Consider the following 26,533-nt stretch of genomic DNA (forward strand, 5'->3'; position numbering starts at 1 on the left):
GATCTCTATAACCATCAGTTTCCAGTCGACTTGATCACCAACAAGAGCCTGTGCTCAGTCGCTTGCCTGGGAAAAATCGTTTGTGTTAGTTGATGCACACAAGGTCTAAAGGAAAGGACCATCTTCTCAAGCACATTGACAATATCCACAAGGTGACAAAGGGTTTGGGAACTAAGCAAAGGAGAGTTGTTCAGGAACAACAAGAGGTTATAGTAGCATTGGATCATCAGGATCAGGTTCAGAGACCAAGGAACATTGGTGCTGGAGATGCACCCAACACTCACAACCAAAGGGCTGGAATTGTGCCTCCAACTGTTGCCAACAACAACTTTGAGATCAAGAGTGGCTTAATCTCCATGATTCAAGCCAACAAATTTCATGGATTGCCAATGGAGGATCCACTAGATCACCTTGATGAGTTTGATAGAATATGCAGCCTTACAAGGATCAATGGTGTAAGTGAGGATGGTTTTAAGCTGAGGTTGTTCCCTTTCTCACTTGGGGACAAGGCTCATTTATGGGAAAAGACTCTCCCCACTGGTGCAATCACTACTTGGGATGCATGCAAGAAGGCTTTCTTAGCCAAATTCTTCTCCAATGCTAGGACAACAAGGCTGAGGAATGACATCTCTGGATTTGTTCAAAGGAGAAATGAGACCTTTTGTGAGGCATGGGAGAGATTCAAAGGATATCAGACTCAATGTCCTCATCATGGTTTCAGCAATGAGTCACTATTGAGTACCTTGTACAGAGGAGTGCTTCCAAAGATAAGGATGTTGCTTGACACAGCTTCTAATGGCAACTTCCTCAACAAGAATGTGGAAGAAGGCTGGGAATTAGTTGAGAATCTTGCTCAATCAGATGGCAACTATAATGAGGATTATGATAGGACCATAAGGAGCTCCTCCACTGATCAAGAGGACAAGTATAAGAAGGACTTGAAGATGGTCAATGAAAAGCTTGACAAGATCCTTCTTAGCCAGTCCAAGTCTATTCATTTCATTGGTGAAGAAGAAGCACAAGTTCAAGAGGGGGAGACTGAATTTGCTGAGTTGTGCTACATGCAGAATATGGGAGGATTCAAAGGCTATAACCAAGGAGGTTTCAAGAACAACAACCTCTCTTATAGGAGTACCAATGTGGCTAATCCTCAAGACCAAGTCTATCCACCTCCACAGCCTCAACAGCAACAAACTTACATCCCCAAACAACAACACCAAGTGTTCCAGCCTCAGTTGTGTCCCCCACCAGGGTTTCAGACTAACCAAGGCCAAGGACAAGACTTAAGAGCTATGATGCAACAATTGTTGATTGGGCAATCATAAGGGAAGATTGAGGAAGCCAAGCAGTTTGCTGAGTTGAACCAAAGGTTAACATCACAGTACAATGATCTGAATATGAAGTTTGAGGGTCTTAATTCAAGAGTGAAGTATATGGAGGGTAACATAGCATCTACTTCAGCTCCAAAAACCAACCAACTCCCTGGAAAAGCTGTTCAAAATCCAAGGGAGTTCTCAGCCAAAGCCATTCAATTTCAAGAGGAAGAAGTCATTGAGGACAGTGAAGTCCAAGTTTGGGGGAATTCATTAGTTACTGAAGCCCCAAGTGACATATGTGCAAAGCAACAGGAACTCGCAGGAGAACTCGACCAGGAGCTCGAGCAGCCACTCGACCGAGTGCATGCTCGAGTGGTCGATCGAGCTGGGGACTCCGAAGCTGTCAAGTCTGCTAAGTACATTCCTCCTGCTTACAAGCCCCCACTGTCATTCCCTGGGCGTTTCAAAGCACAGAGGATCAAGGAGTTAAGGGAAATCATGAGAAAAAGGAGATGTTGGCTAAGCAACATGAGGAAGAAAGGGTTTTGAGGGAAGAAGCTTTGGTTGAGAAAAAGGAAGAAGTGATGGCTATTCAGGAGATCATCATTGCCTACCAAGAAGAGGAGAGAGGACCTGCTTTGGAACAGTATAAACCATACCCTCTCTATAGAGATTTCTTGCTTGATGTATCAGTGAAGAAGGCTCAAGCTCAAGATGAGAAGGATCTTGAAAACCTTGGAGGAGTGATCATCCCACTTAAGCTTAAGGACCCAGGGCCATTCTACTTGCCTTGCACAATCAGTTACCTCCACTATAATCAATGCCTTTGTGATTTGGGAGCTTCAACAAGTGTGATGCCATACTCCTTAGCTCAAAAGCTTGGGAGAACTGATTTCAAATCCAGTAAACTCCATGTGTGCCTAGCTGATGGGACAAATAGAGAGGTAGTTGGAAGGTTGGAGAATGTCCCACTCAAGATAGGGAAGGCAAGGGTTCACACTGATTTTGTGGTAATAGAGATGGACAAGGAGCCTGAAGATCCAATCTTGTTAGGGAGGCCATTTTTAGCCACTGTTGGAGCAGTAATAGATGTTAGAGAAGGTCTTGTGACCTTGAACATTGCTGAGGATACAGTCATGAAGTTCAACATCTATAACCCAACCAACCTGCCTACCATTGATGATCAACCCTTCACTATCAAGGAGAAAGTTGATCATGAGGATTTCAAGGATGAAGGAGACCCTAAGGCTGAGCTCCCACTTCAAGAGGATTCTGTTGAGGAGCTTAAGAGGTCAGTTCAAGAGCTATCTAGTATGGTTGAGGATCTCAAGGTCAAACTGAACAAGAGGTCTTTGAGGAAAGCAAGACCTAGGCTCAAATTTAAGAAGAAATATGGTTTGAGTGGTAAGGGTGAGGTGATCAAGGATCAACTTCACAGTGACCAAGAGGTTCCAGGGAGGATTTCATCACCTCCTTGGTATCTAAACCAAAGTTAAGAAGGAAACCAAAGTCAAGCTTAGTGACTTTAAACAAGCTCACTAGGGAGGAAGTCCCTAAGGTATCCTTTGTAAATATGGTTTAAATTCTTAGTAGTTTTGATGTGTTTTCTTTTATGTTTTTTGTTGGACAGGCTTTAGGTGAGAATGTAGTTGGTTAAGGAGAGATGTGGACTTGGAGAAGAAGACTCGCAGGCCCACTCGACCAGTCCACGAGAGGTACTCGGCCGAGCTGGGTATGAATTAAAGTCCATTTCATCTTCAAACCGTTAGGACGATCGAGTGGAGGGAAGAACAAGGAGAAAAATTTTGAAAATTCAAAATTGGTCAAGGAGCTCGACCACGTGTTGGTCGAGTGTGGGATCGAGCTACAGTCAAAAGCAAGTCAAAGATTCCCATTTCAAATTTGAATGTTTCTTTTGAAAATGTCTTCCAAGATCACCAAGAAGTCTCACCGAACCGCTGCAAGCTCCATGGAACGTCGTGATGCTGACCTTGAATCAAGAGGTGAAGCTGGGAGAGTCACTTGACGGACCACTCGATCGACCACTCGACCGAGTGCCGGGTCGAGCAGTCGGTCGAGCCAGATGCCGCATCCAAGGAGAGACTCTGTTGAGGAAGATCCTGAAAGGACTGAAAGTGAGGAGGAAAGAGAGCCTACTCTCAATGAGTTTATGAGGAAACACAAGGCCAAGGGAAGAGGCCAGCTGTTGAAGTTGAGCAAGAAGAGATTGAAAGTGAAAGTGAGGAGGAGAGTGAAGAAGAAGAATTGATGGATGATGGAGAAGCTGAGTCTTGTGGGCTGTCAAAGAGGCAGATTTATGATGCATTCATGAAGATGGAGTTCTTGGGAACTAGGTATCCTCACAAGGAGACCATGGAGAAGCTTGCCATTGATGAGGATGTGGAATACCTCTTTGAGAAGAGCAATCTCACCAAGTTCATGGGGCTGTGCATGGAAGGCTACAAGGAGGAAAGCTGTGAGTTCCTAGCTACTGTCAAGCTGCACACATATGCAAGGAAGACTGCTGAACATGGAGCTGGTCACATCTCTTTCACTATCAAAGGAAAGAAGAATGAGCTTTCAATGAAAGAGGTAGCAAATGTGTTTGGTTTTGAGGTTGGGAGCAATAGGAGTTTGATGGTTCCAAGAGATGAGTTGTATGCTGTGTGGGAAACCATTGGAGATAACAAGTACTACTCATCCTCCAACTCCAAGAGCTCTAGGATAAGAAGCCCAGTCCTAAGGTATTTCCACAAAGCTCTTGCAAATACATTCTTTGCAAGGAAGGAAACTGGGAACATCAATGAGGGGGAGCTAAAGATGATTGACTTGGCTCTTAATGGAGTGATCTTTCAAGCAAGGAATGGTACCATCATCCTTGGGAGCACAATGGAGACTGACCTAGGAATGGTGCTCATTGACCACATGACCCAATTGAGAAGTTGGGTAGGGAAGTTGGAGACCAAAGGGTCAAGAGGAGCACTTACCATTGAAGGCATCATCACTCCAATCCTACAAGCTGCTAGAGTTCAACTTAGAGGAGAAAGTGTCTCACCAAGGTGGATTGACTCAAGCTACCTCACTTCTACTCTCATCCTAGCCAAGAAGAAGCATCAAGGGAACCACATATTCAACTTTGAGCTTCCAACACTTGGGAAAAAGCAATTCATATTGCCTAACCAAGAGCTCACCACTATTCAAGAAGGGGCCAACATTGATTTTTGGCCAGCTGAGGAGCATTGGTTTGATGGAGTGATTCAACATAGAGTTGAGGAAGCTAGGAATGCACATGTAGCTGATGGAGAGGAGCAGTTCTACTTTGAAGATTATGAGCCCAACCCAAGAGATAGTAGAGGAGTGAGGGAGAATGCCAAGAGGTTAACTCTTTTGCAAAAATGGGGTAAGTGGCATGGAAAGAGATTTGATAAGCTGAAGAAGAAGGTGACCAACATGGCTAAGTCTATCAAAGGCTTGAAGAAGGAGATTGCTGAGCTGAAGAGTGGAAACTCATCTCCTAGCCAACATTCAAGTCCTTTGAGGAGAAGTAGCTCAACTAGAGCACTTTCAAGGGTTGCGAATCCTGTGGAACCAGCTAGGGCTTCAATGTATGAGCCAAATCTGAGGAAGAGGAGCTCAAGTACCCGCGAACATCAGTTTTCGAGGCACTCGACCGGGTCACTCGAGCACGCACTCGACCGAGCACCTCCGATGCACTCGGCCGAGCACCTTCCCAGATCACCCTATGGCTTACCACCTCCAGCTGCTTATCCAGGTTATCCATTATACCCTCCCATCCCACCTCAATACTACATGGATCCAGCTCTCTACCAGCAGTTCTGCCAGCAGCAAGCCCATCATTTGGACACTCGCAGTCTAGCTCGACCTACCCACTCGGACACGTACTCGACCGAGTCAAGGTCGATTGGCATTGTCGAGCTGCCCCAAAGTCCTTCTCCAAGCCACCAGCCTGACCCCAACTACTCCTATGATAGCATGCAGATGGATGTGGACAACTTCTTCCACAATCCCTAAGGTACCACTATCACCTTAGCATTGTTTATACCATTGCATTTCATATTGTGTTTTGTGTTGTGTTTAAATCTTGAATCCTCTCACAACTTTTTCACACAGGGGACTGTGTGATTTAAGTTTGGGGGAGGGTTTGAGATAGCATTTGATGTTGTGTTTTGTGTTCTTATTTCAAATTTTTATCATCATCATGTTAGCACTTGCATTAGCATCTAAGGCATAGAAAAACCATAAAAATTTGAAAATTTTTGAAAAACTCTTCATAAAAAAAGAGTGTTCATGTAGTTTGCATTGCATATTAGGATCTTGTTTAGCATGTTTCATGTAGAATTGTATAATATTTGCATTAGGGATCTATGATGAGTATTTCCTTGTTAGCTAGCCTATTCACTAGACTAGGATCAATGCCCAAGTTATTAGTACTTTGATGCTAGTTGAGTAGTAGGAAGCATAAGATTGAACAAAGCTTGAATTCTTGCATTGCATTTGATCTAAATTGAAGCATGTTGTGATTTGAAACCATTTCCTATTTTATAAGAACCTAATATTGACTTTTAATTATCAATTTGTGCATTGCTTTAAACTCATGGATACCATATACATACTTGGATCATCTTTCTCCTTTTTACCACTCTTGTTGATCCAAGTAGCTGATTAAATCATTAAGATCAGTTCCCCTACCCCTAAACCAAACCTTCTTTCAAGCCTTGTTTGTTCTTGAGTGTGTGAGGCCTATTTTTGGGATTGGGCTTGGTAGAAAGTGTTAGGTTTGAACTGACAAGAGTAAGACCTTGTGTAGTTCTAGTTTGCATTTTTCAAACTAGATAGGACTAGGTGGTTCACTTGTTGGGTTTGGGACTTGGTTGTTTTGAAAAGAAAAGAAAGAAAAGAGAAAGAAAAAGGGTAGAGTCTTTAAGAGGAGATTGTGTTTAAGTAAAGTCTAAGTGAAAGGATGGGAAGTAAAGTGTTGATTAAGATGGTTCTAGTTAAGAAAAAGAAAAGAAAGAAAAGAAAAGTCTAGCAAAATGCTTTTATGTCTTAAGAATAAGAAGAAAAGAGAACCATAGCAATAAGAAAGAATCCCCCATTCCACTAGAAAGATCAAATAAGAAACATCTCCTAAGACTTGAAAACCAAAAGAGAAAAGGGTTAAAGAGAAAAGAAGAAACAAAGGGTAGCACTAGGATCATAAGGGTTTAGATTGCTAGGATAAACACTTTGGGTACCTTTGGGTAGACAAGGTTTTATTCTTGTATGAGTTTAGGTGTTCTTACCTTTAGCATTCTTCTAAAGCTCAATCCATTTTCATGAGAGAACCTTGATATTGATAAGCCCCACTCTAAAAAAAGAGACCATCATTGTCTCAAAACCCTTTATTACCAAGCCAAATGAGTTTAAGCATTGCATAGAGTTGATTTATGTTCTTGTTTAATGAATGTTAAAGGAAATAGTTGATTTGAATGCATGTGGATGTCTTAGGCTCAAATCAGTAAAGGTTGTGATATGCTTGTCTAAAGTCTTTAAATTCCAGCTCATTCAACTTGTATCATAGTATTAGTAACTTGGACATTGATACTAGATGGTCTATTTGCAAGCTTAAGGAGCTGAGATCCCACTTTCAAACCTCACTCACCTTCTTATGTCTTTGATTATTTGCTTGAGGGCAAGCAAATACTAAGTTTGGGGGTGTTGATGTTTATATATTTTACCTTGTTTTCCCTTAGTTTATTCACATCTTTTGCATCATTTTCTATCCATTTAGGCCATTATTGTGTAGCTTTAGCACTAATCATGCATTAGGGTTTAGTTGCATTGCATTTGCATCTTTTCATGCATAAACAGGTGATTTTGGAGCTCAAGGAGCATGGAAGCAATGGAGAAGAGATGTGAAGCAATCTTGAGGAGGAAACAAGGGAGTTAAGGCTGAAGAACCAAGGTCCAGAGTCCAACTCGACCGCACATTCGACCAGACACTCGACCGTGTGCTGAGGAGGACTCGACCGAGTGGAGATTGCACGTGAGAAGCCAGCTCGACCCCTAGCTTGACCGAGCACAGGTCAAGTTGACCAAGCCGTTGACCGCTTTGACTTTTTCTATTTATAGGGCTTCCACTTCCCCACTATATAAGACCTTGTACCTGCAGCCACCAAAGCGTCCAGACTTTTAGATATTCCCAAAAACCTAGTTTTTACCTTTTTTAGCATTATTCCTTTTGCATTGTATTAGATTTTGTACTTCTTTAAGAAAACTCTTAGATTCTCATATTTTGTTGGTTCAATAACTTTCAAGATATTAAGAATTTGAGTTTGGTTCTTTGATTAATATTAAAGATCTCAGTTTTATCTTTCTAATAATGCAAGTTTCAATATTTTCTGCATTTTTGATTTGTTTCATCATGTCTTGTTGTGAGTAGTCTTCTTAGGATCTTGAGGATGGGTTAGGAAGGATTCATCTTGTGGTTTATGTGATTTGGTCAAGCTTGATTGTTGTAGATCTCTTCTAGGCTAGATGTTCTTAAGGCTGATCTTGAACTGAGAGGTTAGGATCTGATTTCAAGCTCCTTAGCATCACACCAATGTTTAAGGAGCATAGATAAGGCTATATCTAGAGCTTACCATTAGGCTTGCTAAGAGATTAGAGGTCTTGTTTGGTTTGAGATGTATTGCTTAATGCCTGCTTGTGTAGATTCTCTACTGTGTGAGAACAAGTCTAGAATTGCATAGGTTTGATTGTTTCTTGACCATGAGAGTGGGAGAAACTTGTCTTAGATTTATATGTCTACAGATTAGCTTAAAGTTTGCTTGAGATTTGTTGACCAAGTTAGATAACCACAATGATTAGTTCTTCCCATGAATCCATCCTCAGGAACCTTCTTTGTTTATTGATTTCTAAGTCTTAATCTAGTAGCTTGCTTGTTGTTTGATTGGTTTTAGTATTGCTCTGTTTTTGTTGTGTTGCTCTGTTTTCCGGATTCAACCAGCTCGACCCCCCACTCGACCTACACTCGGTCGAGTGCTTGCTCGAGCTCATCCCCAGATTTCTTGTTTATGATTTGTGCTTGTCTTGTTTCATTCCTGTTTCATTCCTGTTTTGTTTCCATTGCATTCACTTAGCATCTAGTTCATTACTTGTCTTGCATTAGTTCCTATTTAGTGTTTTACAGTTTCTATTTCTGTTCTAAGTTCATAATCATTTTGTTTCATTTGCATTTAGTTCTTAGTTCTTGTAGTTTACTTTCAGCATCTTTACATTTCCATCTTAGGATTGTTAGTGACAAACAATCATTACATTTGTCTTAACTTAGATTCATATGCACATCTTATCTGTTCACAAACACTCATTTAGGATTGATACCTCTTGTACTGCAATAGCATAAGGGGAATTGAAACACCCATTCCATTCATATATCATCATTGCATACATCCACCATCATTCACCACACACAATAAAAACTTGTTTCACGAGTGCACGCGGGTTCGAAAACACCGCTCTGATACCACGCTCTTGTAACGCCCCGTACTGGTCCTAAGCCCTGGACAAGAGCACGGACGGCCCGCGGAACGCTACATATGGGAACCACACCCTGGTGGTCCGGTCAAGGGACGGAAGCTGCAGTTTCCCGACCAGTCCTCCTGGATGCGACTCCGCCCGAGGCCGAGGTTCGCTTAGGCTTTGCAACCCTCGCGGCCCTGGCGGTTTGTGTTGGCTCGGACAAGGCCAATGTATCAAATGCAACTTGCCATGTTTTCTTGAAAACCGATTATATTACTTAATAATTATTACATTGAAAATAGTTTATCAAGCAATACACGTAAGTAGTCGGATAATTCATAGAATACATCTTTGAAAATATAGGGAAAACACATGAAAACAAGCCCTATCCGGTACCCTAAGTTTGCCACAGCACTAGACTCCACCTAGACTACCTGCGAGACAAAATATTATTATTAGTAATCTAATATTACTCAGTGAGCCTGGGTACCCCAACCTAGATATGCATTCTACTTTTCCCCAACCCAACTACCCCAACAATCAAGGAAACAAGCAAGCAAATCAATCAAAGCAAACGCAACAGAAACGATAGCGGAAGCAAATAACAACAAGCAAGCAAAGAGGGTTAGTTCACGCAAGGCTCGACTTGGACTCGACACTTAGACTCTCTACTCCTACATGACAACCTAAGACGACTAGAATAGAACAAGGTAATCTCGACTATCCTAGACTCTTTCACCTACTCAATAACCTAAGACAACTAAGATAATTAAGGATTATTCAACTACCCTAGACTCTTTCACCTATGGGCCCTCGATAATCTGTTCCGCTCCTCTCCTCTGTTCATGCAGATACCACACAGGCAACCTGCATGAACCACCCCATGCTACGACGTCAAGTAGCTGTCGCTCTAGTAGCTAGCTAGATGCCGACATTGTCTCGCGTAAGTGGTCGTTGAGAACTTCCACGAGACATTCAACAATAGGAGGAACAGAAGATCGACTACTCTATCCTACCTACGACTCAAGAAGAATAACAAATATAATTCAGGAGACTAGCTAAGACGCGTACTACAAATTCGAAGGGTTAGTGGAAAATAACTCTAAGAATCTAGTACTAAACTACACGCAATTCAAGCAACGAAAATCAAGCAAGCAAGCAAGAAAATCAAGCAATAAATATGCAACAATCAACAAGCAACAAGAATAAAAATTCAAGCAACCTAGATTGTTCTATATGAATGCAACCGATCTACCAATTTTTATGCAAGAATTTATTGCGGTTAAAAATCTATCAGTTCTCTCTCTAACATGCAATTCCCTAGTCCAAATTTTAAGCAAGCCAAATTGCTAAAAATGCATCAAATTTATCATGAAAATATGCGGTTCAATTCTACTCAATTCTCACATGCATGGTGATTCCTAGCATAATTCTATGTGTTTTAACATGAATTCTAGCATAAATCCTACCATATTAAGCATGCAACATCTACCTAGTTCTACATGAACCTAGACTAAATGCAGCAAGCAATAGGTACGCACACGGTCCATAGGATCAATGTCGTACCCCACACAAAACTACCACAGAACTCACAGAGATTTCGGCGGATCGATGTCTTGAGATTCACGGCACCATGGATCAGACAACCTCTCTTCGCGCCTGCTTCGTCTCTGAACAGCGTCTTCCTTTGTCTCAAACCGTGTCTCGCCTCGTTTTTGATCAGCGTCTTGCCTTGTCTTTGATCAGCGTCTCGCCTCTCAACTCCGTCTCTCTCTCCCTCCCTCTCTCTCTCTCTCTCTCTCTCTCTCTCTCTCGATTTAGAAGAGCAATACTTAGAGAATTTTTGAGCTTTCTTTTGTGTTTGAGAGAATGTCACAATTGAGAAGTGATCTTCTCCTTTTATAGAGGTTTATGGGCGGTGCACTCCTCCAATGCATGTCGAACACATTTCTTACTTCTCCTCCACTCCTTTGGGCGACTTGGTGAGCAAGCTATACAAGATCAAGTGAATCTCCTCTCCTCCTTGCATGTAATGGTATTGGGCGATTTGTGGGGGATGAATCTCCTTTGTCTTCCACTTTTCCACTCCTTGATCTCCCATTGGCCAATTCTTTAAAAACACAATGATTGTGTCTTTCTTCTTAAGGTTCAATAACACAATGATCACACTTTTAAGGTTGCATGAAAATTGATTGGTTGATTCTAGAGAATAAAAATATTCTCTCCTCGTTGTGCCGCCAACAAACGCCGCAAAATCCGGAACGCTGTCGGCTCCTCGGCGTTGCGTCCGTCGATCGTCGGCTGCTTCCGGTATTCCTCGGTTTAGTCCGCTATGTCCGATGGTTTCTCGGCAATACCGCAAATCCTCGGCAGTACCGCAAGTTTCTCGGCACTCTCGGTACGCCTCGGTACTCCTTGATGCGTCTCGGCACTTCTCGGTAATCCTTGGCGCTTCTCGGTACGTCTCGACACTTCTCGGTAATCCTCAGTGTGTCTCGGTATTTCTCGATACGCCTTGGTATGCCTCGGTATTTCTCGATACGCCTTGGTACTTCTCGGTATTTCTCGATGCGTCTTGACACTTCTCGGTACGTCCGATCCGTCTTCGGTCATGTTCGTCCGATGCGTCTGTAACGTCTTTGGTCATCCTCGTCCGTCTGGTTCGTGTACGTCCGATGCCTCCATACCGCATTTTGGCCATTCAGTGGTTTTTGGCTCGAACCGCCTTCTTCTTCGGTTTTCTTTTCGACCAATCTCCGGCCATCTCCTGACTCGTTGATTTTTCGTCGGTCTTCCCTTCGACAATTCTTCTTATTTTTCCTTTCTCCTTCTGGCTGAGTCCTTTTTGAGTCTTTTTCTCTAAAATTTTAAATTTGGATTTTTACTCTTGGTGAGGGTCATTACACCATCCTATAGGGTGACTTAGACAATGGTGTTGTCCCTGGTTCCAACTCAATCGCGAAGGGATCTGACCGAGATGGTGGTAACCCCTGCAATGACTGACAAACATCCTCTAACTCCCTATCCACAAGGATCTCACCCATAGAAGCCTGCCCTACAGACTTCGGCCTAGATATAACAGCCAAGTACACCACCCTGCTCTTCCTTATCATATTCTCTACATGCACCGCTGAGATAACCAGACTCCCTGAAATCGGTCTCACTCCCTAATAAACCAAACTCCTCACTCCAGGCTTCTCAAATACATCTAGACCCCAATGAAAATCCAAATGAACTCTTTACCGACGCAACCAATCTATGCCCAATATAACATCTTACAACTTCACTGGACTGATAACTAGATCTCCCGACATCAACTCCCCAGCCACCTGAATATCTACACCTCTCTCCCGTCAATGATATGACTAATTCATCTAGCTATCTAAAAAAGAAAACCTAATTCAGTGGAATGTTGAATTTGTGAACGTATTCTGTTTAAGGGGAAGAGTTGTAACATCCCAAATCCTATATGTATGGGCCATTGTGAATTGTAGTACATTAAAGGCCCAATTGGGGCAAACTCTCGAAAACAAGGGTTTGATCGTAAATCATGAGTATGGCCGCGTAAATATCTCCCTCTTCATTTAAAAAGAGCAAAATCTTGTCTAGGCCGCCAAGAGAGATAGAGAGCAAGAGTGAGAGTGCAAAGAAGAAGAATTTTGGAGAAGCAAAGGCATCTACCACCACCGTAGCTACACCGTTAGTCACCATCGCTGATCGAAGCTGGACTTCCGTCGTCACTGGTATGTTGGGTAAGGAGAACCTAGTGTTATCGTGTCGTTTTCTTTGGCAAGTGTATGTTTATGTTTTGGATCAATGACTAATCTGATATTTCATGAAGGAGGAAAACTGATGCAAGTAAGGGTTTTGTGGATTGATTTCCCATAAACTCAAGAAGATCTTGATAGAGATTTTAACGTCCCTAGATAGATATCACTGCAAGGGATCCACAGAAGCTGAATTTTTTTCCGAACAAAGGTATATTCCATTCGCTATTAGTCTCGTAAGTTGATGAAAAGTCATTGTATTTGTTCCAAGAAAAAAAACCGAAGATATTTCAAATAAATTTCAGATTCAAGTTGGGGTTTTTTTGAGTATATTTCCGGTAACACCATAGCATTTTAGACGATATCAACGGTGGTTTTTAAGAGAAGAGGTGTCAGGGAAGCCACCTGAATCGACAAAGTCGCTGAAAAAGGTAAGCCCTAACCACCACAATGATTGCTTTCTGCACAAGAAATTATTCTGTCTGTCAAAAACAGAAACCCTAATCTGGATTTTGAATGTGTTTCTTCTGCTGAAAGTTTCTTGAGTGCAGTTGCCGTTCCTAATCACAGTTTCAGATCGCTAGTTGCATTTCATGAATTATTGGGCGGGATTTGTGGAAATGCATTGGTTACCTTCTAAGCATATTTCTCATGAATTGCTTGTGTAGGCTTGGAAACTATGTGATTGGATATGTCCATTGTGTGCTATTATGATGATTAAATGTATCACAATAATGTAAAATGATATAGTATGAGGATATGATACATGATAGGATGAGTTGGTTTAACATGCTTGGTAGTATGATGATATGAGATGAGATTATGTGTTGCGGGGGGGGGGGGGGGGATTTGTCTGATGATATGAGATGAGATTATGTAACAACATTGTATATGATATGAGATGAGATTATGTAGTATGATGATATGAGATGAGATATGGGATTTGTTTCGAGACTCGTGGCGATTGGACGAACATGGGATTTGTCTCGTGCCATGTTAAGCTGTTTGAATTTCGGTTTAGCGATATTGATGATCGTGTATATGATTGACTATGATGATATTAGAAATGTGATTTAAATATTATGATGACGCTAGGTTGAATATTCGTGAAATGTTATGCTTGTTGGATGTAAGTCAAGAATGTGGAGTCTAATTCTATGCTATGCAATGATTGTTAAAATTTGAGTAGATTTTTGTCATTGTATTTCTGTGAGCAGTGTTGACCTCATCACTAAGTATTTAATTACTCACCCCTCTTTTCTATTTATCTTTCTCAGGTTAGATTTGTTTATTATTTGAATTTTAGAGATTGTGGTTTTCGGCCAAACAAAGAAGTCAACACGTTGACCGGACCGTATGGCGGGTCTAGGTGTTACAATTTTTTTACTAAGTTTGTCACTGTATATTGATCTAGTATACTCATAACATATTTTTGAAACAAAGAAAAAAAAAATTGGCACAGAAGATAGAGAGAAAGATAATGAAGAAGAGAAGTATAGTAATTGAAATTTACAAATTATCATGCTCGATTACCATTGCTCCTCTCCATGTCTCTCCGGAGGCCACATCGACAGGGACGAGCATGGACATTGGACCTGTGCACACGAAGTAATGTTGCTTCCCATACTTGTCCCACATCGATCCTGGGGATCCCACATACATCTCTTCGAACCCTATCCGTATCATCCTGAAGAACAATCCTCTTCCCTGCAAGATTCAAATTCTAAACTAATCAGATTTATTTCAAATTTTGTGTTAGAAAAACTGCCTTACGCAAAAAGTGAGATCCAACATAATATATAAAATATATAGCTAATTAAATTACTTTTTGAATTGAAAGTTTTGTAAGACATCGTAGATAAATAAAAATTCAAAAGTAACAACATTGTATAAGAAACATAGTCAAATATTTAGTCTTTACCAATTGATTTTAAATACAAAGCTCATGAACTTCAACAGTGATCTCGTTAGTTATGCATTTGGATGTAACATCCATCTTTCACAAAAACAAAAAAAAGTCTATTGTTCTTTGTTTCTCAAATTGATTTTCTCAATCTACAAGTTATTTTTTTGCACATTTGTTTTTTTTTTTTTGTAATAGGAAATCTCAAAAAGTTCGAAATAGTGAAAGGAAATCTTACAACGTTAGCAATAAAACATAATTGTACAATTTTTACGAAAAACCATAATTTAGCTACTTTGCAACCAAAAGGCGATTTTAATATTTTCTTTCAAAATGCAATATCTATCGTAAATCGAAACATATGAAGTAACAAAAAATGTATGATGTAATTAAACGTATACCGCATGAGTTGGAAAGCTAACTATATATATATATATATAAAAATTTGGCTTTTTTCTCTTCTCCATCCTCCACCTCATCATTTCTTATTTTCAATTTTAACAATTTAATACACATCATCAAAGGAACATAAAATCTAAAGTTAATGCATCAATTAACTCACTTTTTGTAATATTTTTACTATAATTAAAACGAAAATATAAACCAAAAAAGAAAAAAAAATACAACAAAAAAAAAATATCAAAGTAAAATATGAATAGAGATTACATAAATATAAAATTGGATATTACTATCATAACATCTAATAATTGTGTAAATATTTGTAAAAGATTAAAAGTTGATGCACATTATTATTTTCAATTAAAGTATTGATATAATTAATATATATATATATATATATATATATATATATATATATATATATACACACTCAAAAGTAACAACATTGTATAAGAAACATACTCAAATATTTAGTCTTTACCAGACGAAAAAAAAACGTTGAGTCTTTACCAATTGATTTTGAATACAAAGCTCATGAACTTCAACAGTGATCTCGTTAGTTATGCATTTGGATGTAACATCCATCTTCCACAAACAAAAAAACATCTATTGTTGTTTGTTTCTCAAATTGATTTTGCAATCTTAATGATATTTTTTTTTGCACATTTGTGTTTTTTTTTTTTTTTTTTTTTAATTTTGTTGTTTGTAAGTTTGCTAGGGAATCTCAAAAAGTTCGAAATAATGAAAGGAAATCTTACAACTTTAGCAAAAAACATAACACTACAATTTTGACGAAAAAACATAATTTTGTTAGTTTGCAACCAAAAGGAGATTTTAATATTTTCTGTCAAAATGCAATATCTATCGTAACTCAAAGCATATGAAGTAACACAAAATGTATGATGTAATTAAATGTATACCGCATGAGTCGGAAAGTTAATGATATATATATATATATATATATATATATATATATATATATAGATTTGGCTTTTTGATTTAGATTTCAAACTTTGATTTGGAGACATATGAGTCAGGTTCATAATTCGGGCTGTATCTAGCTAGATATGATAGTTCTCAGGGAGAAATAACTCGTTTTTCCCATTTTAAAGTGAACAAAATTATATAGGTGAGCATAATATTTCTTCTGTCAAAATATAATATTGGATGTTTAAATATGAATTTTATGGATAGAAACGATTCTAATTGTAACATCCTAAACCTAGGTTAGGGTGGGTGTCGCTCGACACCACTAAATTGGTGGCTGTTTGGTTTGTTTTGAAATTGCTCGGTTTAGCTTTGTTTGAGTTTGGAAACCCTAAGTCTCGTTTTAAAAGGCATGAGCAGCCTATTGTGACACCCTGGTTTCAGGGATATGCGGAGAGGTTTAAAAGAACACCAAATTGCACTTATCATTTCGGTCAAGGGTCCTGAGAGAACTCTAGAGTTAAGCGTGCTTATACTGTGGTAGTCTCTGGATGGGTGACCTTCCGGGAAGCGATTGACAGAACTGTGTGAGTGAGGACGAAACATAAGGAAAGATCATGTGGTGATTTGTAGGAATGGTAACAAGTCTTTAAAGCCTCTCGGACGTACCAAACCAACTGTCGGATATGGTTAGGCTCACAGGCCTAGTGAGAGGACGTGAGGCCCATTAAGAAAGGTGGGCCCATAGAATGTGATTGAACATGGTGCCCACTGAGATGTGGCGGTCGGGGTGTTACAAGTGGTATCAGAGCCGACCCTAGACAAGTGTGGAGTCGGGTGGACTGACACATTCACGGGGTGACGGTCTTGGTGCACAACAAGGACGTTGCGATCTATTAGTTGGGGTGAATTTTTAATCCGGGTGCACTCGTTTCATTTTGGTATCATAGCGTATACGGTTCTAGAACAGGTTCTTGAATGGAAATAGGCTTGTCTATGTCATAGAGATGCAATAAGTGTTAAGGTAAAGAACATAAGTGTTGTTGAGATGATTGATCCATGAGTGATCAAGTAGGAAAATGTTTCATGTAGTAATCCAAAGATGGAGTTCCGAGAAGATAAGTTGGAGACTTATTTCATCGGGGCGATTTAAAGTGAATGAGAATATCCATGGAAGTTTTGGTTAAGGCAATGGTTACCGGAAAGTGATCTTATGAAGCGTCTAGATGGATATCTAGTATTTCAAGTAAATGGTTTGTACAAGTTGGTTGTAATGTGGGTGGCAATGCTTTGATTTGTGGTGAAATTTTGTGAATGCTTAGATGGAGATCTAACATTCACACTAATGATTTTTGAAGTTCAAGGAACTTGCGTTACCGGAAAAGATCTAGAGAGAATGTTTAGTCAAAACACAAACATCCTAGAGTCAGAATGGTCAAGTGAGTCCGGATAAGGAAACCATAAACTCAGTGGAGTGTTTGACAGGAAATCTAGATGGTAGTCAGGTGATTCTAGAATCTACTGAGGAAAAGTTGTTCTGGAAGATTTTTACTGCGAAATGGTAAAGGCAAATGAGTTGTCAGAAAGTTAAGTAAGGGAGACTTCATGGGATGAAGTAGCCAGACTGAGTAATTCATATATGGACTATGTGACTAGTCAGAGAACGCGAATAAGTTAATTAGAACAAGTAGCATAAGTATGGTTGGAGAGTTGAGATCAAAGAGATCAAGAGATTGGGAGTGAGGTGTTCTCGCCACAGACTTGGTTGACGATCAAAAGACTTCTCGGAAGTACTTACAACTATGATGACTAGTCAACAGTTTTTGGGCAAGAACGGGTTGTAGAAAAAAGATAAAGAGACTGTGATTAAGCCGAGTGTTGAAGTTTTGAGTATTAGAACTTACGCGTGGTGGTCGGTATATTGATGGGAGTTTGAGGCCAGTTTTGTTAACGTCCTTAAGAATCTTGTGTGTTCGGTAGGGCGGTTGTGAGTATTCTTGCTGACTAATGGAGCTTGCGAAGAAGCTAGTGTTAAGTTGTTGGGAGACTTGAGAGTCTTTGGGACAGAACTGTTATGCCCATAATAACTTGCCATAGTTACAATCGCAAAGCATGATAAGTTTCAATACAAGTTAGTGTTGTTGTTATCCTTGGGAACTGAGTTGGTTTTCTAAGTATAAAAAGGTATGTGTCCCTGGAAGTTAGGTGGGAGTTTTGCAAGGCGGGATATGTTAAGACCTTATAGATTGTCAAGGCATGAGTGTGGAGGAATGTATTGATGTTTGATTCATTCCATTTGGGAGTTCAGATTAGGCAACATGTTTGGGGGTCGTGTACCCGCCAAGGTTTTCGGGAAGTTCGAAGAACTGCTCGAAATATTGGATAATCATGCTTGACATGATTGCATTGACGTGAACTTCGTGAGTTTGCCAAGATGTTGTTATTGTCTGTGTGAACTTGGGAGTTCGCCAAAGACACATCTGCGGTAGACGTTTGGTATGTTTTGAGTGAAAGTATGACATGTTGATGTTATACATGAGGCACATGAGGTTAAGATTGTTCAATCTCAGTTTTGGTTATAGGGTGCTAAAAATGGAAAGTTTTATAAGTAGTTATAACTTGTCTATTTTTGGAAAGTGCATATGTAAACAACTTGAGAGAGGGATGTTTACGGTGTGGCCTGGTGTTGGTCATGTTGATATTCCGAGATGAGAATATGGTGGATGGTATGACATTGTGACGTTGAACGCGAACCATGAGAAGTAGATTTGGTCAGGAGATATGCTTAAGGCGTTCAGACTTGTTTTTTCTAGGGACGTGTATTCCTGAACAACTCATGTGATACCGATAGCTCGATGGACTTTGTGTCCAGAGAATGGGAGTTGTATGGTGGCTTCGGATGACGATCCGAGAGCGCGCTTAATGGTGACAACCCAAGAGTGAGTTTTGAGACTCCCTGGATACCGTAGCTATAGGCTGTGGGCTGGCAGTGAGCCGGTATGACTCGAAGGTTGCAACCTTAGAGTGGGGGGGGGGGAGCGTGTGAGATTTCCTGGAGACCGTAGTTGAAGGTAGTGGGCCTGACAGTGAGCCGGTATGACTCGAAGGCTGCGACCTGAGAGCAGGGGGAGTGTGTGTGACTTCCTGGATGTCGTAGATGAAGGTAGGGGGTCTAACAGCGAGCAGGAATGTCTCGTCGGTTGCAACGCGCGGTCGGAGGAAGTGATGTGCTGAGAGCAAATAATGTTTTGGGCACAAGTATATTGGCTAGAGGGAGACCTCAGAAGATCAGTTGGAGGATGTGCGGACCGTGGTGACAGTTGTATGGGTGTCCTATGTTGATGATGGCCAGTTCGGTCGGAGGATGTGTGGGCAGTAGTAATGGTTGCCCGGAGGTCCTTGGCTGATATTTTGTCGGTTTTGTCAGGGGATATACAGGCTGTGGTGACGGTAGCACATGTTTCCTTGTTCAAAGGATGGTGGTGTGAGATTTGAGGAGTTGGTAGACTTGCTCTAGGGAGATGAGTGAAGTGGTTTGAGATGGCGGCTCGCTAAGCGTTCGAAACGGTTAATTAGAACATGCGGATGTATGGTACTTGTCTGTTTTATTACGCCCGTATGGATGATACGCTGTGAAGAATTGTTGAGCGCAGGGCTATCTTAGGTTAAGCCATCTCAATGATGTCTCCATTGAAAATGAAGTTTTCATTGCTTTGTGATTTGGGTTGTGGTGTTGGATATGTGTTCCATCAGGGAAGAGTCTGTGGTCGGAGAACCTGAGTCCAGTAGGTCAGATATTCGTATACAAATCAGGAAATGGTCTGAGGGCGAGGTTGATGTGGTATTGGTATGTGAGCCGGTGTGGCTGGAGGCCTAGTGGATGTTGTTATTGTGAAATCAAATTTAGCTTAGGCTGAGTTGATCGTATTGCGAATTTGTTGAAGAGAATTTTTGTAGTGATTGTGAGAGAGGTCACTAGTGCTGAAAGTGCAATCGAGGGTTGAAGTTGTAGAGGTTTAGCACGAGATGGTTCTCGAGTGGTGCCAGGCCTGAGGAGGCAGATCACTGGTGAAGTGGTGGTGCAGTTGGACTGGATTTCTCCGTTTGGTTTGGTGTTTCGTTGGTTATTGGAATTTTGCAATTAACTAACTGGTAGGCAGTACGTCATTTAAAGGAGCGGTTTTGGAGTTGTCTCAGTGCAACTGGACGTTCGTGCAGAGGTTTAAGAGGAACCTTCTTGTTGAATCAATTGTGGATAAAGTTTATTGGGAATGAGCTGTGCTGCTGGATTTGAGGACAAATCCTCATTAGTGGGTGAGAATTGTAACGCCCGTGTCCTAGAAAAAACATGGAAAATTTGTGTGTATGTCAGGAATTGGAGTGAAGCCGTTTAATTTTAGTTGGTTTATTAAGTTGGTCGAGTTATTAATTAAATGAGGACGGATTTAATTAATTCTTGGTTTAACTAAATTCTGGTTTATTCGAATTAAACCAAGGAAACCCTATCGGTCCCTTTAAAAACGATATACTTTTATTGTCTTTTCGTGACACTAGTCGATGGTCGTCGCCACCATAGAGAGGAAAGGAGGGACAGAAGCTCGATGGTGGTAAGAGGAAGAGAGGGGATGAGTTCAGTTTTGGGTTAGAGAAAGATCTAAAGTGTGGGTCGAAAGAGGACGTGAGGCCCATTAAGGAAGGTGGGCCCATGGACTGGGATTGGACGTGGGGCCACTGAGATGTGGCAGTCCGGGCGTTACAAGTGGTATCAGAGCCGACCCCAGACAAGGGTGGAGTTGGGTGGACTCACACAATCAGGGAATGACAGTCTTGGTGCGCAACGAGGACGTTGCGATCTGTTAGTGGGGGTGAATTGTGACACCCCGGTTTCAGAGACTTGCGGAGAGGTTTAAAAGAATTGATTTGGCTACCTAAGTGCACTTATCTTTTCGGTCAAGGGTCCTGAGAGAACTCTAGAGTTAAGCGTGCTTGAGCTGGAGTAGTCTCACGATAGGTGATCTTCTGAAATGACTGTCGAAACAATGCGAGTGAGAACAAAATACAGGGAAAGATCATGTGGTGATTTTTAGGGACAGTAACAAGTCTTTAAAGCGTCCAAAACGTAGCAAACTGACTGTCGGATATGGATGGGCTCACAAGCCTAGTGAGAGGACCTGAGGCCCATTAAGGAAAGTGGGCCCATGAACTAGGATTAGACATGGGACCCACTGAGAGGTGGCGGTCGGGCGTTACAAGTGGTATCAGAGACGACCCTAGACAAGTGTGGAGTCGGGTGGACTCACACAGTCAGGGGGTGACGGTCTTGGTGCGCAACGAGGACGTTGCAATATGTTAGTGGGCATGAATTGTGAAACCCTGGTTTCAGTAAATTGCAGAGAGGTATTGATTTGGACACCTATGTCACCAAAGTGCACTTATCGTTTTGGTTAAGGATCCTGAGAAAACTCTAGAGTTAAGCGTACTTAAGCTGGAGTAGTCTCTGGATGGGTGACCTTCCAGGAAGTGCCTGTCAAAACTGTGCGAGTGAAGAAAAAACACAGGAAAAGATCATGGTGATTTGTAGGGATGGTAAGAAGTCTTTAAAGCCTCCCAGACGTAGCAAACCGAACGTCGGATATGGATGGGCTCATGGGTCTAGTTAGAGGACATGAGGCCCATTAAGGAAAGTGGGTCCATGGACTGGGAATGGAAATGGGGCCTACTGAGAGATAGCAGTCAGCGCGTTACACCTATTTTCTTTGCCGAGTTGTGTTTGTCGCTTATGGGAGAGAAAGAGAAGGATATAGAGATTGTGAGTTTGATCCTAAGAGCAAAGGGAGCCTTATGAGGGATCTGTTTTGGGGGTTGTCAAAGAGAGTAGGAGGTTTTGTGATTGTTGGTGCCAGGGAGGTTGATATGGTGTAGTTCCTTGTCTCGTTAGTCCCAAATCTCTTTCTAAATCAAGGTGTGTGCATGACCATGGATTATATGAGCAATTAGGGTTTGTGTGATTGATATGGTGATTGTATGATTGATTCCTTTCTGTTTTGTGTGCTTTTGTGGTGTGTGTGTTGTTATATGTGGCTGTTCTTGGTTGTGTCATCGTGGGAGTGGATGTGGTGGAGTTTTAGGGTCGATTGATGGTCGAGATCGTTAACGGAGGTGTTGCAGAGTTGCGGTGTTGACCGACACCAACTAAGGTCACGGAAGGAATATGCGTTAAAGAATAGTGCAGTCTGGTGGTGGTGTCGACCGACACCAGGTGTCTGTGGACGCAGTTTTGGTTCCAACTGTCTGTTTTGGCTGTTTTATGTTGTTTTCTTGTGTATGGCCTTAGTTGCTTGTGTGTATAGCCTAGGAGATGGGAGGATTGCCTCACTAAGTATTTGTGATAATACTTACGCATCTCAATTGTTGTTTGCTAGACACATATCTCCATCCTCAATCTCAAAATTTGACATTTTCTGAGATAAAATCTTTATAAAATAAACATTAATGAAATAAGAAAAAGTCTTACAAAAAAAAGGCTTATTATATATTACAATAAAACTACTATTCAAAAAGACATTTTATAAAAGTACATATCAAACGATGAGAAAGCATATCATGGCATATCGGCCTTATTCGCATGATTTTCCGTTTTCATTATCAACGAGAAAATCTGCTATATCAAGATAGGGTTCATCGTTTAGGCCATGGAAAGAAGGTCCAGCTTTATCATAGATGAGGTTGGTCTCAACATCCTTTTCTTTTCCCTTTTGGGATGCTTGGTACAGATCGGCCAAATGTTTTGGAATACGACAGGTCTGATACCAATGGCCTTTCATGCCGCATCTGTAACTAGTACTTTCACCTTGTTTCTTTATAACGTGACCAACATTATTGATTTGAAGATGCTTGTTGGTTTTTCTTGCGTTGAAGTCATTAGGAGAGAAACCTCTTCCTTTTCCTCCTCCACGACCTCCTCCACGACCATGACCACGACCTTGACCGCGTCCGCATCCACATCCTCGTCCTTGCCTATTATAATAGCTGGATGTAGCAACATTCACTTCTGAAAGTGGAGCTGATCCAGTTGGACGAGTTTGATGATTTATCATCACGAGCTCATTATTTTGTTCAGCAACATGCAAAACTTGCATCAATTCAGAATATCGAGTATACCCTCTTTCTCGATATTGTTGTTGCAGGAGTACATTTGAAGGATGGAAAGTTTGGAATGTTTTCTTGATCATATCATAATCGGAAACTTCTTCTCTGCAGAGAGCCATCCTTGAAGTGATTCCGAACAAAGCGAAATTGTACTCACTTACACTTTTGTAATCCTGAAACCTCAGGTTTAGTCATTCATGTTTGGTTTTTGGTAAGATCACATACTTTTGGTGATCAAACCTATCCTTGAGCGCGATCCAGAGATCTGCAGGATTTTCTCTCGTGATGTATTCATTTTTTAAAACCATCGTGGAGATGGTGACGCAAGAACATCATGGTTCTTGGTTTTTCCTCTTCTAACCCCGTTTTTGACGGATCAAGGGTTTTGAGAAGTCCATTCCCCTTTAGATAGAATTTTACACCTAATGCCCATGTCATATAATTTTTCCCAGAGACATCAAGGGCGGCGAATTCAAGCTTTGCCAAGTTTGACATGATTACTTTATAAATAATAAGACAATTTGTTAAATATAAAATTATATGAAATAATTTTGTAAAATCTTGTTTTAGCAATAAATATAAACTATAAAACAAAATTATAAACTATATAATATATTCATAAATTAAAACACTCATTTTAGGAGGCATAGCCTTCCATATAATTAAAATATATAGATCTGAACATATGATCAAGGAGGCAGAGCCTACCATAATGATCAAGAATGTAGATCTAAATGATCAAGGAGGCAGAGCCTACCATTAGATCAGGAAAATATGAATAAACTTTTACTCTATAAATAATACATATAGTAATGTGCATATAAACTAATCAAATCAAAATGGATTTAAACAAACTTACATACCTTGAATGTTACTACAAACTAATGATGATGGATCGGGAGACGATCGTGCTGATAACGTGTTGTGAACTATAAGCTTGGAGGTAACAAGATGAACAAGATGTGAATGATCAAATGAGAAGAGAAGAGATCTAGAGATATAAGTGTATGGAAGCTAGAGAGAAACTAGAGAGAAGCTACAGGAAGTAGAGAGAGACTTAGAGAGACAATAAGACTTCTCATTACACATTTTTCTCTTCTACATTACTCCTATTTATAGAGGGAGGAGACAAAGACATGGATGGAGAGTTTGGGGACAAGTGTTACATGCAATGCATTTAAAAAGACACTTAGTGTATGGTTTGCATGAAGAGGATGTATACTCACACATATTCTATAACAATAAGTTATATATCGTTTAATAAAATAGATTTTACATCTATATAGAATTTAGTTTATTAATGTTGAATAATTATAATTATATTTAATGGTTCGCATTAGTAAAAAAAACATTATAATCGTGCGCGTTGCGCGGGTTATATATATAAGTTTGGTAGCAGATTTTCATCCAAAACACTTTTCTTTTTCTGCAATGTAATTGGTTCCAATCCAGATTGCATCCAAATGCCGAAACGGACGGTGGCATGAAATATCATACCATATATATTTATGTTGATTTACCTGATCTATGGTTTCAAATTTAGAAGGTGGAGTGTGATAGACGGCCTTTAATCTCTCAGCCGGAGGAGCACCATATATTCTACTCATCTTTTTCTCAAGAAGTGTAATCACAGAATCTTCTACTGCCCAAATCCCCGGCTTCTCCCCAGCTTCTTCCGACGCAAACCACCCAGACGAGTCCACCATCATTGCCTCTGAAGGAGACAAGAGCTCAAAAGGCGAGGACAAAGGAGGGTTGGGGCAATAAGAGCATCCCTTTAGTCCTTGAATTCCAGCCCCACTCCGTTTCTTGAATCTCAAGTAACTCATAATCCCCGGTTTAAGGGTAACGGGTTTTCGTCCATTGTTCTTCACCACCAGAGCTGTAGCCATGCTTACTGGGTACAAAGAGACGATATAGGTTATGTCGAGATGTCCGACCGTACAGCACAGTTCGATCTGAGAATGTTCACAAAGATATCATCAGTAAGATTTGATATTTTTATTTGGGGAGGGAGGGGGGGGGGGGGGGGGAATCAATCAATCACCTGAAGAGCATCAATGGCGTCTGAATCAGTATCCTTGACACTCCACTCATATCCTGAGATTACTGAAGACTCTCCTTTTGGTCCGGTAGCTTCTTTTCCGTTTACAATAACAACACCTACTCCACCTCTAATCTCATCACCGTCAATTGTGTAAAGAACTTCCTCCAATCCCTCGTCTTTCCAGTATACCTTTGGCTTATATGAAACCACATGCGCGTCTGATAGACTCATCTTTAATGAACTTCCATTTCTGACCTTTAGCTCCACCATAGGAACGTTGTTTGATTCGGAGAATTTTATTCCCTTTCGTCCGAATTTATCTTTAAGCCTCTCAATTATTGTCAATGTCTGAGGAGCTGAAATTGAACTTCTTATGGCTTTTGGTTTTGGGAGAGAAGAAAAAGAGATAAGAGAAGCCATCGATGGAGAGTAAGGAGAAGAAAAGATAAGACGAGTGAAGTTTGTAGTCCGAAAAAAGCCTAATCTTTTTCCAAACTTTGTTTTCTTCCTCCGTTTTCTGCCACTATTTTCCTTAGCCTGTGGTTGTCCTTCAACATAACATAATTTTACCCACAAGATATTAGCCGGAATTAACCCATAATAACTACAGCCTTTTATTTGATAAAAACCTGTGGTCTAAAAAGTTTGTACAAAACTAAATACAAGATGATAACATAATCATATCATTTGTGTATCTAAAGTTATAATATAATGGCACCTTCTTTTTAAATATTAATTTAAAACTTTACATGTAAGAAAAATAATGAAAACAAAAAATGTAAACTTTAGATTTTAGATTTAGAATTTCATCTAAATTTTTATTTTAAAGGAACGTCTTCAGGCTTTAGATAACATGTGTCTTATCCAAGAAAACATATGATTTCTTATGGCACAAAAAATTAGAAAATGTGTTATTCACCGTTTTTATACAAAAAAAAAGTTGGTAAGAAATGTTCCATGGGAAAATGAAATTGGTACGAATTTCCTACTAAAAATGTTGGTAAGAACTTTCATAAAACATTTCGTAGGAAAACAAATTTCCTACCAAAATTTTGTATAAGTGTTGTCTAAGTGTGGTCTAAACACTCCTAATCCATCTCTAACTCTTATAATTAGTCAAATGCATTGGATTGTGACACATTTTGACCCTAAAAACACTTACAAAAGTGTTTATTGCTTCCAAATAATGTTTTCTCGGTTTTAGCATGTTCTATAACAAAATGAGTATAAGTGTTGTCAAAACTCTCCAAATCCATCTCAAACTCTTATAATTAGTCAGTTGCATTGGATTGTTACACATTTTAACCCTAGAAACACTAACAAAGCTATGTACAGCTTTTAAGCAATGTTTTCTCGGTTTTAGCCTGTTTTGGGACAAAATGGGTATAAGTTTTGTCTAAACTCTCCAAATCCATCTCAAACTCTTATAATTAGTAATTTGCATTGGATTGTGACACATTTTGACCCTAGAAACACAAACAAAGCTGTTTACAGCTTCTAAGCA

The 26,533-nt window shown here is 40.2% G+C and overlaps 1 protein-coding gene and 1 non-coding gene across 3 annotated transcripts; both read right to left on the reverse strand.

Annotated features, from left to right (window-relative positions):
* Positions 1-611: 611 nt before the first annotated feature.
* LOC147943806 (small nucleolar RNA R71) lies at positions 612-718 on the reverse strand. The gene has a single exon (XR_015558653.1). It is a non-coding gene; the product is annotated as a small nucleolar RNA R71 (small nucleolar RNA).
* A 13,201-nt stretch (positions 719-13,919) lies between these two features.
* LOC104787268 (photosynthetic NDH subunit of subcomplex B 2, chloroplastic) lies at positions 13,920-25,695 on the reverse strand. 2 transcript variants are annotated; one of them, XM_087450117.1, is made up of 4 exons: positions 25,030-25,695; positions 24,503-24,940; positions 23,846-23,918; positions 13,920-14,311 (listed from the first exon to the last, which is right to left on the reverse strand). In XM_087450117.1, exons 1-4 carry the CDS (start codon positions 25,447-25,449, stop codon positions 14,124-14,126), a joined length of 1,119 nt encoding a protein of 372 aa, XP_087306243.1. In that variant the 5' UTR covers positions 25,450-25,695; the 3' UTR covers positions 13,920-14,123. The 2 variants fall into 2 exon arrangements, with proteins under 2 accessions (XP_087306243.1, XP_010511110.2); XM_010512808.2 differs by lacking the exon at positions 23,846-23,918.
* Between the last annotated feature and the right edge of the window lie 838 nt (positions 25,696-26,533).

This window comes from Camelina sativa, chromosome 5 (genome assembly GCF_030686135.1).
Source record: "Camelina sativa cultivar CO46 ecotype springtype chromosome 5, ASM3068613v1".
Taxonomy (NCBI): Eukaryota; Viridiplantae; Streptophyta; class Magnoliopsida; order Brassicales; family Brassicaceae; genus Camelina; species Camelina sativa.